General features: G+C 41.7%; 1 protein-coding gene across 1 annotated transcript; it reads left to right on the top strand.

The window, feature by feature from the left end:
* The first annotated feature begins 4,128 nt into the window (after nt 1-4,128).
* On the top strand, nt 4,129-9,140 carry LOC118939511 (antiviral innate immune response effector IFIT1-like). Its single transcript, XM_036946235.2, has 2 exons — nt 4,129-4,255; nt 6,575-9,140. The coding sequence occupies exons 1-2, from the start codon at nt 4,182-4,184 to the stop codon at nt 8,001-8,003; spliced, it is 1,503 nt and encodes a 500-aa protein (XP_036802130.2). The 5' UTR covers nt 4,129-4,181; the 3' UTR covers nt 8,004-9,140.
* The last annotated feature ends 5,430 nt before the right edge of the window (nt 9,141-14,570 follow it).

The raw sequence follows: 14,570 nt of genomic DNA on the forward strand, positions 1-14,570 counted from the left end.
GATGTTGTTCACATTTAAAGATACATTCCTTAACTAAATAAAACATATTTCATTACAGATATTAACAAGTGTAGTGATTGGATAGGCTATGTAGGCCTAATGCAATTTCCCTGCGAATTCTTCAAGGCCACGAATAAAAGAAAGCTTGCTTCAGATTAAAAAGTCAAAGTGAGAGATCATGAATCAGTCTCTTAACGCCGTAATATCCTAAGTAGAATGCTGCTGATTTTTCTGCTCTATTTTGACTGAGCATTTGCCACGGATGGAGCCCAAACTTTAAGCACACTGTATGTTTTTACATCTCAATAGCTTTGCCCCTCTACACCAAAACATACTGGGTTGTTTGGTTGACCCAACTGCTGGTTTGCAGGCGATGGGTCACTTAGTTGGGTTGTTCTCTTTAAAAACTGTTGGGTTATTGATGCTGGGTGCTGGGTTGTCGCTGATGGGTTACTGAGATCAGAACACTGGAGGTGTAGTTTATTAGGGGTGTGGCTTTCAGGTAGTTATTTTTAGCCACCAGTGAGAGTAAATGTCATTCCTATTCATCTGTTCTGTTGTATAGTTATCAAATGTTAAGGTCGAACATTGATCATGTTGTAGTTTCAATGACGCTTACAGAAGAGTACGAGTTCCCGAAAAGTTCCTTAACCTGGCAGTGTGTCAGGGGGTCCTCTCCTAGAATTTGTTGAGCATCTAAAGGTAATTTAAAGATTTTTACACAATCCAATATGCTGTCTCCGTTTAGAACAAAAAGTAAGCAAAAATACCCACAGTCATCAAGCTAGGTAAGAGATCATTATTCAAAATGCTTACGTGATTAATAAGACTGAACTAGACCAAAGGTAATTCAATAATAAATATTGTGTTGCACCTTTGACCAAGAGCCTAACAACTGAACAACTCTTGAAAAAAATACAAAGACTTTTGATTGTCTTTATTAAAACTCTCTATATAAAAATTTTCCCAGACCGACCAGCCAGCCCTAGCCGCCTGCACGCCCAACCCCCACCAGTTTAGTCAATAACTCAACTCCCTCGCAACACAATTTCCTTCCCAGTTCACAACATTCATTTTTTAAATTGGAAACAAAAAAAATAATTAAAAGAAACATATACACCGCAAATATAAAGTACATTAACACACAGAAACAGCAAATCCGCCATAAAATGTATCTCACTGTCACGTTCTGACCTTAGTTTATTTTTATGTCTTCGTGTTAGGTGGGCAGGGCGTGAGTTGGGGTGGGTAGTCTATGTTCTTTTTCTATGTTATATTTCTATGTCTTGGCCGGGTATGGTTCTCAATCAGGGACAGCTGTCTATCGTTGTCTCTGATTGAGAACCATACTTAGGTACTCTTTTCCCCCACCTGTTTTGTGGGAAGTTAACTTTGTCTTTGTTCAGGGCACATAGTCCAAAGCGTCACGGTTTGGTTTTTGTTCTTTGTTTTGTCGGCGTAATTTTTGAATAAAGAGAAAATGTACGCTTACCATGCTTCACCTTGGTCCAGTCCTTCAGCCAGCCGTGACAGAACGTCCCATCACCAACGGACCAAGCAGCATAGTAAGGTGGACTCCTGGACATGGGAGGATGTTCTGGACGGCAAGGGAGTCTACACATGGGAGGAGATCAGGTGGAGAACAGGTGGAGGCAGCTAGGAGAGCAGAGGCAGCCGGAGAAAGGAACCAGCGGTATGTGGGAACACGGCTGGCAAGGAAGCCCGAGAGGCAGCCACCTCATGAAGCTGGTTGAGAGAATGCCAAGAGTGTGCAAAGCTGTCATCAAGGCACAGGGTGGCTATTCGAAGAACCACAAATAAAACATTTATTTTGATTTGTTTAACACTTTTTTGGTTAATACATAATCCCATACGTGTTATTTCATAGTTGTGATGTCTTCACTATTATTCTACAATGTAGAAAATAGTAAAAAGAAAGAAAAACCACTGAATGAGTAGGTGTTCTAAAACGTTTTACCGGTTGTGTAAGTATTCAGACCCATTGCTATGAGACCCGAAATTGAGCTCAGGTGCATCCTGTTTCCATTGATCATCCTTGAGATGTTTCTACAACTTGATTGGGGTCAACCTGTGGTAAATTCAGTTGATTGGACATGGTCCCAAAGTTGACAGTGCATGTCAGAGCAAAAAACAAGCCATGAGGTTGAAGGAATTGTCTGTAGACCCCCGAGACAGGATTGTGTCAAGTTACAGATCTGGGGAAGGGTACCAAAAAAATGTCTGCAGCACTGAAGGTCCCCAACAACACAGTGGCCTCCATCATTCTTAGACGGAAGAAGTTTGGATCCACCAAGAGTCTTCCCTGAGCTGGCTGTCCAGCCAAACAGGGAAGAGCAGCCTTTCAGAGTTCCTCTGTAAAGATGGGAGAACCTTCCAGAAGGGCTACCATCTCTGAAGCACGTGACCAATCAGGCTTTTATGGTAGAGTTGCCAGACGGAAGCCACTCCTCAGTAAAAGGCACATGACAGCCCGCTTTTAGTTTGCCAAAAGGAACCTAAAGGAATCCCAGACCATAAGAAACAAGATGTTCTGGTCTGATGAAACCAAGATTGAACTCTTTTGCCTGAATGCCAAGCGTCACGTCTGGAGGAAACCTGACATCATCCCTACGGTGAAGCATGGTGATGGCAGTATCATAATGCTGTGTGGATGTTTTTCAGCTGCAGGGACTGGGAGACTAGTCAGGATCGAGGGAAAGATGAACGGAGCAATGTACAGAGAGATCCTTGATGAAAACCTACTCCAGAGCGCTCAGGATCTCAGACAGGGGCAAAGTTTCCCCATCCAACAGCACAACGACCATAAGCACACAGCCAAGACAACGCAGGAGTGGCTTCGGGACAAGTCTCTGAATGTCTTTGAGTGGCCCAGACAGAGCCCGGCCTGACACCCTAGGCCCACTTCAATTTGCTTACCGCTCCAATACATCCACAGATGATGCAATCGCAATGCACGCTGACCTATCCCATCTGGACATGAGGAATACCTATGTAAGAATGCTGTTCATTGACTATAGCTCAGCATTCAACACCATAGTACCCTCCAAGCTCATCATTAATCTTAAGGCCCTGGGTCTGAACACCGCCCTGTGCAACTGGGTCCTGGACTTCCTGATGGGCCACCACCAGGTGGTGAAGGTAGGAAAAAAACACCTCCACTTCGCTGATACTCAACACTGGGGCCCCACAAGGATGCGTGCTCAGCCCCCTCCTGTACTCCCTCCAACTCAATCATTAAGTTTGCAGACAACACAACAGTAGAAGGCCTGATTACCAACAATGATGAGACAGCCTACAGGGAGGAGGTTAGGGCCCTGGGAGTGTGGTGCCAGGAAAATAACCTCTCACCCAACATCAACAAAACAAAAGAGTAGATTGTGGACTTCAGGAAAGGGCAGAGGGAGCAGCCTGGTGTCCACATCGATCGGATGGCAGTGGAGAAGGTGGAAAGCTTCAAGTTCCTCAGAGTACATATCACTGACAAACTGAAATGGTCCACCCACACAGATAGTGTGGTGAAGAAGGTACAACAGCATCTCTTCAACCTCAGGAGGCTAAAGAAATTTGGCTTGGCACCTAAAACCCTCACAAACTTCTACAGATGCACAATTGAGAGCATCTTGTCGGGCTGTATCACCGTCTGGTACGGGAACTGCACCGCCCGCAACCGCAGGGCTCTCCAGAGGTCATTGGCAAACTTCCATGATCATTGGCAAACTTCAGACGGGCCTGGCCATGCGCTGGCTTGAGCAGGGGGACCTTGCGTGCGCTGCAGGATTTTAATCCATGAGTTCAAACAGGTGCAGTTAATACAGGTAATGAGTGGAGAACAGGAGGGCTTCTTTAAGAAAAAGTAACAGGTCTGTGAGAGACGGAATTCTTACTGGTTGGTAGGTGATCAAATACTTATGTCATGAAATAAAATGCAAATGAATGACTTAAGAATCATACAATGTCATTTTCTGGATTTTTGTTTTAGATTCCGTCTCTCACAGTTGAAGTGTACCTATGATACAAATTACAGACCTCTACATGCTTTGTAAGTAGGAAAACCTGCAAAATCGTCAGTGTATCAAATACTTGTTCTCCCCACTGTATATGGCAAGCACGTATCAGTTTCGTTTTCCTTTCTGCTAAATGAAAAGCTTTGATTTCACAGGATGTGGGTAGTGTTTCTGAGTGTTATTATCTCAATACTGTTGCCTTCCTTCTCTGCCATTGACTGTAAAATGAGGTAAGAATTTTACAAAAATTATAACATATTTGAATGACATGCACATACATAATCTCTCTCTCTAATGTACTTAATATAACACAATAATAAACAATGTTGTTGTGTTATGAGTGAGAAAGAGAGAGTGGAGTTATGGTGGACTGAACACTTTGCTGCAGAACGTCTCAAGATAAAAGCAGAATATTCCATTTTTGTAAATTTGACTAAATATTAGCACTTCAATCCACCTACTCGTGTGCAATAACCTTCCATCTGGATAACACAAAACAAATTATAAGGCTAGAGAAATGTATCGACCAATATTACCAATATAATCAACACTCAAACATGTTGGAAAGTAAGCATGGTGAAACAATCCCCAAAAGAAAACACAAATCCTTGATAACTATTGTAAAATATCCTGTGTCCATAAAATGTACATAGGTTCAGATCTTTTGTGAAACAGCACAGTTAAAAATATATGGCAAATAAAAATCTAACTGGATGGTCTTCTGAGATAGATCAGAGGGGTTGAGGGTAGATGAAGGAAAAACAAACAAAAGATAACTATTGTAAAATATATTGTGTCCGTAAAGTGTATAAAGTACGTATAAGCTGGAAGTAGAAACCTATGTGTTGTCGTCCATTAGTTTACTCCAATTAGGGGAGAGTGGTAAGGTTAGGGGAAAATAATAAAGAAATATATATTTTTTTTAAAGATATACAGTACCAGTCAAAAGTTTGGACACACCTACTCATTCCAGGGTTTTTCTATTTACTACATCAAACTATAAAATAACACATATGGAATCATGTAGTAACCAAACAGTGTAAAACAATATATATTATATTTGAGATTCTTCAAAGTAGCCACCCTTTGCCTTGATGAGAGCTTTGCACACTCTTGACATTCTCTCAACGAGCATCATGAGGTAGTCACCTGGAATTAATTTCAATTAACAGGTGTGCCTTGTTAATATCTGGAATTTCTTTCTTTCTTAATGCGTTTGAGCCAATCAGTTGTGTTGTAACAAGGTAGGGGTGGTATACAGAAGATAGCCCCATTTGGTAAAATACCAAGTCCATATTATGGCAAGAACTGCAAAAATAAGCAAAGAGAAACGACAGTCCATCATTACCTTAAGACATGAAGGTCAGTCAATACGGACAATTTCAATAATTTCAATAACAATAGTTTCTTCAAGTGCAGTCGAAAAACCATCAAGCGCTATGATGAAACTGTCTCTCATGACGACCTCCACAGGAATGGAAGACTCAGAGTTACCTCTTCTGCAGAGGATATATTCATTAGATTTACCAGCCACAGAAAAAGCAGCTCAAATAAATTCAAGCAACAGACATATCTCAACATTAACTGCCAACAAGTGCTCAGCATATGTGGGAACTCCTTCAAGACTGTTGGAAAAGCATTCCAGGTGAAGCTGGTTGAGAGAATGCCAAGAGTGTGCAGTGCTGTCATCAAAGCAAAGGGTGGCTATTTGAAGAACCACAAATATAACATTTATTTTGATTTGTTTAACACTACTTTTGTTAATACATAATCCCATACATGTTATTTCATAGTTGTGATGTCTTCACTATTATTCTACAATGTAGAAAATAGTTTAAAAAAATAAAGAAAAACCCCTGAATGAGTAGGTGTTCCAAAATGTTTGAAACGGTAGTGTAAGTATTCAGACCCATTGCTATGAGACCCAAAATTGAGCTCAGGTGCATCCTGTTTCCATTGATCATCCTTGAGATGTTTCTATAACTTGATTGGAGTCAACCTGTGGTAAATTCAGTTGATTGGACATGGTCCCAAAGTTGACAGTGCATGTCAAAGCAAAAACCAAGTCATGAGGTTGAAGGAATTGTCTGTAGACCCCCGAGACAGGATTGTGTCAAGTTACAGATCTGGGGAAGGGTACCAAAAAAATGTCTGCAGCACTGAAGGTCCCCAACAACACAATGGCCTCCATCATTCTTAAATGGAAGAAGTTTGGATCCACCAAGAGTCTTCCCTGAGCTGGCTGTCCAGCCAAACAGGGGAGAGCGGCCTTTCAGAGTTCCTCTGTAAAGATGGGAGAACCTTCCAGAAGGATGATGTCTTCACTATTATTCTACAATGTAGAAAAAAGTAAAAAGTAAAATAAAGTAAAAAGTAAAATAAAGAAAAACTCTTGAATGAGTATGTGTGTCCAAACCTTTGACTGGTACTGTCCATGCTGTTGTGATGATGATGAGGATGATGATGGCTGATAACAACGACAACAATGATGGGCTAATAATAATATTATAATAACAAATACTAATGGGTATTTTTCTTTTTTCTCATAGCGCTTCTGTCACAACAGATATGGAAGTGAAGCTGAAAGCACTTGAGTGTCACTTTACATGGGGAATAGAAAAGGATGACATCAAGGACCGGGACAGCCTCCCTGAAAAACTTCTGGATCGCATCATGAAGTTCAGCACTCTGAACCATGCCATATATTTCAACTTACTAGCCTTTCTGAGCCACCTGGAGGAAAACAATGTTAGTGCTCTTGAGTATCTCCACAAGGCTGAGAGTGCATTGAAGAATAGACAGGATGATACAGAGTTACTGGTAACCTATGCTAACTTTGCATGGGTTCACTATCACTCAGGGAACATGAATGATGTGGATGCCTACATTGGAAAGCTGGAAAACATCAATAAGGGTGTTACGACTGCTATTCAAGGCAGCTTACCTTCAATACATGGTGAGAAGGCTTGGAGTTTTCTAAGGCTTGGGGGGCTATTTTATTTGGGGGCAAAGGAGAGCTTTCAGAAAGCTCTTAAGGAAGAACCAGACAATGCATCCTTCAACGTGGGCTATGCCATGGTCCTGTACAGGTTGGAGGGATTAGCCATGGATGGAACAGAGAGATTGGCGCATACTGAAGGTGCTACTCAGCTAAGGAAAGCCTTATCCTTAGAGCCCGATAACACTGAAATCATGGTCCTACTAGCTGTGCAGCTTCAAAACCAAAGTCGACATGAGTCCATGAAACTCATCAAAGAGGCCCTCAGACTGTCTCCTGACGTGCCTCACGTCACATATTACTTGGCCCAGTATTGCAGGCATGCGGACATCAATGAGACCCTGGAGGTTTTGGAGGAAGCTGTCAAACTGTCTGTAAACTCCCCCTTCATGCATTACCAAATCGGCCTGTGTCACAAACAGCAGTTCCACCAGATGTCTGAGCAGAAGAGGGAAGGGAGATGGGTCAACGCACGCCAGATAAGAGAGAAGATGGAGCTCTGCATCCATCACTTCTCCAGAGCTGTAGAACTGAAGCCATCCAACGTCCAATTCAGGTTGAACCTGGCTGAGGCTTACGGAGACAACTACCAGCTGGAGGAGGCGATGAAGATCTTCACCATCCTGCTGAAAGATGAGTCCCTTAGTGACTCAGACAAGCAGCAATGCCACTCCTGTTTCGGACGGTTTCTGTACTACAAGAAGAAAGACGTGTATGGTGCTGTGACCCAGTTCAAAAAGGCCTACCAGATTCCGATTGAGAGTTGGCACAGGAATAAGGCTAGGAAGATACTGATGCAGATAGCAGAGTGGTGTCAGACTAAAAAGAAGACAGTTGGTGATGCCTCTGAGATTTTGGAATTCCTCGCAATTGAAGACAAAAAAGGCAGGAATGCTGAAGAGCCAAGGAGAGTCGAGGTGCACTCTTCAGACACAGATGACCTTACAGATGCCCTAGGCAAAGGAATGAAACTGATATGATATAGGGGAGACCGGTGATGGTTGTCACAGTGCTAATTACTCCCAATTGAAATGGCGCTGTGTAATAATTGGAAGGTTAAAATGTATGAATTTGAAAGAACTCATCCACCTGGTCAATTTATGTCAACATGACAAAACATTGTGGTGAGATGAATTTGTGTTTTTCATAGGTAAAAGTTTTTTTAAAAAGTATGACATTTTCTTTGTAAATGTTTGAATTATCAGAGTATCCATGAACAAGGATGTTTGTTGAAAAAAGGAAAGGGAGAGATATTTAAATTCCTAGGTCAAGCCATGTGGTAACTAACATCTTAATTAGCATTGGGGGGTGGTGTAGTTGGGGATGGTTGTCACATGGAATACGGGGTTGGTTGTCACTTTCAACATTGCCACCCCCGGTATACAATAAATTGCAAGCTATTTTGTTCTTGTGATATAAAGAGCTCCCTTCGTTGCTTTTCTCTCAAACACACATGTTTTCTGTCACACACCCACACACGCATGTGCAAGCACACACACACACAAATTCACTGAAAATGTCACGTGTTATCCTCACGGCATAAAATGCTGAATTTTGTTAGAAATATTGTTTGATCAAGTAAAGGAATAAGCTACTAGCAAATATTGTGACAACCAACCCCATACTGTGTGACATCCAAACCCGCAATGGGACTGGTTGTCACAAGTGGACAGAGTGTGTTTGATGGCTTTTAACTCCATGTTGGGATAAGATAAGAGGATAAAAACAGGTCCCCATTTCAACCCATGACCTTGGTCTTTCTCCTAACATCGAAAAGAGTCTTGTAAGATATACTGGTGCTGAGAAATACACATATTGTTACACAACACATGGCTTATTGGAGTACTGCTACATGCATTTTAAATGGTTTTAATCATAAAGTGTAACAGTAACTTCAAGTTGCGTGCATTTTTCTTATGTTCGATTTTTTTGTGTAAAATTCCAACATGTATTTTTTTTAATTAGAATGTATTACTTTAGGAAAACATGTTTTTATGTCTTTGGATGTGTCACCTTTCAGGTAGTTGATTAGATATCTTCACCGACCGTTCAACTGTTGTTGCTCTTGTAACTGGCATTAACATTGTGAAAGAGATAATAAAACATACTGCCATAAACTTGATGATCTTTGAGCTTGTTAACGTGCTTCTTTCTACTTTGCTCCAAAAACCAACCAACCTTGTCAAATAAGACAATAATATTTTGATGTTGTTCACATTTAAAGATACATTCCTTAACTAAATAAAACATATTTCATTACAGATATTAACAAGTGTAGTGATTGGATAGGCTATGTAGGCCTAATGCAATTTCCCTGCGAATTCTTCAAGGCCACGAATAAAAGAAAGCTTGCTTCAGATTAAAAAGTCAAAGTGAGAGATCATGAATCAGTCTCTTAACGTCGTAATATCCTAAGTAGAATGCTGCTGATTTTTCTGCTCTATTTTGACTGAGCATTTGCCACGGATGGAGCCCAAACTTTAAGCACACTGTATGTTTTTACATCTCAATAGCTTTGCCCCTCTACACCAAAACATACTGGGTTGTTTGGTTGACCCAACTGCTGGTTTGCAGGCGATGGGTCACTTAGTTGGGTTGTTCTCTTTAAAAACTGTTGGGTTATTGATGCTGGGTGCTGGGTTGTCGCTGATGGGTTACTGAGATCAGAACACTGGAGGTGTAGTTTATTAGGGGTGTGGCTTTCAGGTAGTTATTTTTAGCCACCAGTGAGAGTAAATGTCATTCCTATTCATCTGTTCTGTTGTATAGTTATCAAATGTTAAGGTTGAACATTGATCATGTTGTAGTTTCAATGACGCTTACAGAAGAGTACGAGTTCCCGAAAAGTTCCTTAACCTGGCTGTGTGTCAGGGGGTCCTCTCCTAGAATTTGTTGAGCATCTAAAGGTAATTTAAAGATTTTTACACAATCCAATATGCTGTCTCCGTTTAGAACAAAAAGTAAGCAAAAATACCCACAGTCATCAAGCTAGGTAAGAGATCATTATTCAAAATGCTTACGTGATTAATAAGACTGAACTAGACCAAAGGTAATTCAATAATAAATATTGTGTTGCACCTTTGACCAAGAGCCTAACAACTGAACAACTCTTGAAAAAAATACAAAGACTTTTGATTGTCTTTATTAAAACTCTCTATATAAAAATTTTCCCAGACCGACCAGCCAGCCCTAGCCGCCTGCAGCATGTAGAGGTCTGTAATTTGTATCATAGGTACACTTCAACTGTGAGAGACGGAATCTAAAACAAAAATCCAGAAAATGACATTGTATGATTCTTAAGTCATTCATTTGCATTTTATTTCATGACATAAGTATTTGATCACCTACCAACCAGTAAGAATTCCTACCAAGAGTCTTCCCTGAGCTGGCTGTCCAGCCAAACAGGGAAGAGCAGCCTTTCAGAGTTCCTCTGTAAAGATGGGAGAACCTTCCAGAAGGGCTACCATCTCTGCAGCACTCGACCAATCAGGCTTTTATGGTAGAGTTGCCAGACGGAAGCCACTCCTCAGTAAAAGGCACATGACAGCCCGCTTTTAGTTTGCCAAAAGGAACCTAAAGGAATCCCAGACCATAAGAAACAAGATGTTCTGGTCTGATGAAACCAAGATTGAACTCTTTTGCCTGAATGCCAAGCGTCACGTCTGGAGGAAACCTGACATCATCCCTACGGTGAAGCATGGTGATGGCAGTATCATAATGCTGTGTGGATGTTTTTCAGCGGCAGGGACTGGGAGACTAGTCAGGATCGAGGGAAAGATGAACGGAGCAAAGTACAGAGAGATCCTTGATGAAAACCTACTCCAGAGCGCTCAGGATCTCAGACAGGGGCAAAGTTTCCCCATCCAACAGCACAACGACCATAAGCACACAGCCAAGACAACGCAGGAGTGGCTTCGGGACAAGTCTCTGAATGTCTTTGAGTGGCCCAGACAGAGCCCGGCCTGACACCCTAGGCCCACTTCAATTTGCTTACCGCTCCAATACATCCACAGATGATGCAATCGCAATGCACGTTGACCTATCCCATCTGGACATGAGGAATACCTATGTAAGAATGCTGTTCATTGACTATAATTCACCATTTAACACCATAGTACCCTCCAAGCTCAGCATTAAACTTGAGGCCCTGGGTCTGAACCCCGCCCAGTGCAACTGGGTCCTGGTCTTCCTGATGGGCCGCCCCCCAGGTGGTGAAGGTAGGAAAAAACACCTCCACTTCGCTGATACTAAACACTGGGGCCCCACAAGGATGCGTGCTCAGCCCCCTCCTGTACTCCCTCCAACTCAATCATTAAGTTTGCAGACAACACAACAGTAGTAGGCCTGATTACCAACTATGAAGAGACAGCCTACAGGGAAGAGGTGAGAGCCCTGGGAGTGTGGTGCCAGGAAAATAACCTCTCACAAAACAACAACAAAACAAAAGAGTAGATTGTGGACTTCAGGAAACAGCAGAGGGAGCAACCCGTGTCCACATCGATGGGACGGCAGTGGAGAAGGTGGAAAGCTTCAAGTTCCTCAGCGTACATATCACTGACAAACTGAAATGGTCCACCTACACAGAGAGTGTGGTGAAGAAGGCACAACAGCGTCTCTTCAACCTCAGGAGGCTAAAGAAATGTGGCTTGGCACCTAAAACCCTCACACACTTTTACAGATGCACAATTGAGAGCATCTTGTCGGGCTGTATCACCGTCTGGTACGGGAACTGCACTGCCCGCAACTGCAGGGCTCTCCAGAGGGTGGTGCGGTCTACCCAATGCATCACCGGGGGTAAAATACCTGCCCTCCAGGACACCTACAGCACCCGATGTCACAGGAAGGCCAAAAATATCATCAAGGACAACAACCACTTGAGCCACTGCCTGTTCACTCTGCTATCATCCAGAAGGCAAGGTCAGTACATGTGCATTAAAGCAGGACCGAGAGACTGAAAAATAGCTTCTATCTCAAGACCATCAGACTGTTAAGGATCTGACAGCAGGGGTTAAATCTGTCGAAACTAGTTCCGACATTAGAATATAAAATGTTTAATTTATCAAACGAAACTATACTACATTTTATCTCTGGGACCCTCGGGATGACAAATCAGAGCAAGATTACCAAATGTAAGTGCATTATTTACCTTCAGAGGTGAATGTATCAACAATATCAACAATATCATGGTATTTTTTCACTGTAAAAGCTACTGTAAATTGGACAGTGCAGTTAGATTAACAGGAATTTAAGCTTTCTGCACATTTAAGACCTGCATATGTCCTGGAAATTTGGCTGATACTTACAATGTCATTCTAGTCATATTAGCAACAACCATCCATCACTATCACAATAGAGGCTGCTTTAGATTTACTTTAGATTTGTGTGTATTGTTGTGAAATTGTTAGATATTACTGCACTGTTAGAACTAGAAACACAAGCATTTCGCTTTACCTGCAATAACATCTGCTAAACACATGTGTGACAAATACAATTTGATTTGGTTTGATTTGACTGACTTGAACTCAGTCTAACATCTCTGGAGAGATCTGAAAATAGCTGAGCAGCAAAGCTCCTCATACAACTTGACAGAGCTTCAGAGGATCTGCAGAGAAGAATGGGAGAAATTCCACAAATACAGGTGTGCCAAGTATGTAGCGTCATACCCAAGAAGACTCGAGGCTGTAATCACTGCCAAAGGTGCTTTAACCAAGTACTCAGTAAAGGGTCCAAATACTTATGTAAATGTAATATTTCCAGAGGGGTGGGGGGGTTTATACTTTTGCAAACATTTCTAAAAACCTGTTTTTGCTTTGTCATTATGGGGCATTGTGTGTAGATTGATGAAGGGGAAAAACAATGTAATTAATTTTAGAACAAGGCTGTAATGTAACAAAATAAGGAAAAGGGGAAGGGGTCTGAATACTTTCTGAATGCACTGTTAAACGCCTCCAGTATCAATATTTCCAAGAAAACAAAAACAGGGAGAAAAGAGAATATGTAGACATGCTGAGATAAAGAACATACTCTTTGCCAGAATTCAGCCAGCCTTCACAACACATTGAAATATGGCCCTTTTGTGTTTTACACCTCCAGCAGAGGTATTGCATTTCTGATTGCGTGATATTCAGTTTGACTGACATATAGTATGTTCTATGGATGGCCTTAAACTGCAGTAATTTACGTCTGAGATTATATTAACATGACTGAGCATTAATTCAAATATGTATCCATTCATCATCATCATCATCATCAATAGCTTCTACCAGGTCTTCCTCACATTTTTGTTTTACATGTTAAGTGTTATTCTGGAAAAGCCTCTATCAACCATTGATACAGTTTGGAAATCAACTTGAGGTTTGGCAGACTGCCTTAAAATAGCATCAGGCTTGTCCAGTGTTTGCTGCACAGAGTGGATAAAGTGAAGTATCTGCTGGTCTTCCCTGGCTGCCTGACCCTGCTGAGACCCCAGTCACCATCTGATCCTCCTAAAATGACCAATAATTACCTTGGAGTACATTTATACATTATATTATCCAAGAATACAATCAATGGTTCAATAATTGAAATGACCATTATTTCCAGATCCCAGACTGTACCTTTAAGTTTAAACTGCTGTCCTGTAACTACCTATCAATACAAGATGGAACATTGTATCATTCAATGGTATTGTTAATATATTGCAAAATTCACCTGAGCTCCGTAGACTGATCTTCCCTGGCTGTCTGACCCTGCTGTCACCATCTAATCGTGCTAAGACATGATGAGCATAGTGTTGTGTACTGACTGAACTAGAGGACTGCATTCCTGCGGCGAGCCTGCGGGACCTGCAGGTCCTGACAGAGATCATTGTGGCGCAGTGGGCGGGAGCTGGCATTCAGACAGACAACTTCGGGAGGAAACTAGTTTTGTTGTCCCATCGAATATTTGGAAACGGTCCTCTTTCTGCATTGTATGCATTAGCCTACCTATTGTATTAAAAGCACATATTTTTTGCTGCATCAACTTCAGTAGCCTACTACTCCTAGCTAGGCATGAGAGTTCAAGTGCGCCTAGTATGTGTGGTCTCCTTGATATAGAGTAGGCTGCCTACATGTGCGGAGAATCATGTGGCAGTTAACTTGATTATGAAATTAATTCAAATGTGATTCGACTGTAGTTTATTACAGTGTCTGTAAATAAATATTGATCATGGAAAGTGGAGGGCGCTCAACCATGTGCAATGAAAAAATGTAATCATCCTTGAAAAGGAAAGGGCTCAAAGCGCACATCGGTTAGGCTACTATGGTGAGTGATCGTTGCGCCTTTTCATTTTCTATAAGTATTGATTACTCATTTATGTGTCTCTGCCTGCAAATCGTCCTCCTAAAAGGTAGACTATTACCTATAGGACTATGAAAAACGTAGCAGGTGTCGTTGTCATCATTCTTGCTGCTTCCAGTTCACGAGAACAGGTGCGCGTGTGGTCTCTATTAAATACAGTAGGCTATAGCCTATGCATATGCGAAGAAGCACGGGGCAGTTATCTTTCCAGTGAAATGTACTGCCTA

This window comes from Oncorhynchus mykiss, chromosome 16 (assembly GCF_057628025.1).
Source record: "Oncorhynchus mykiss isolate SJ-2025 chromosome 16, ASM5762802v1, whole genome shotgun sequence".
NCBI classification, from domain to species: Eukaryota; Metazoa; Chordata; class Actinopteri; order Salmoniformes; family Salmonidae; genus Oncorhynchus; species Oncorhynchus mykiss.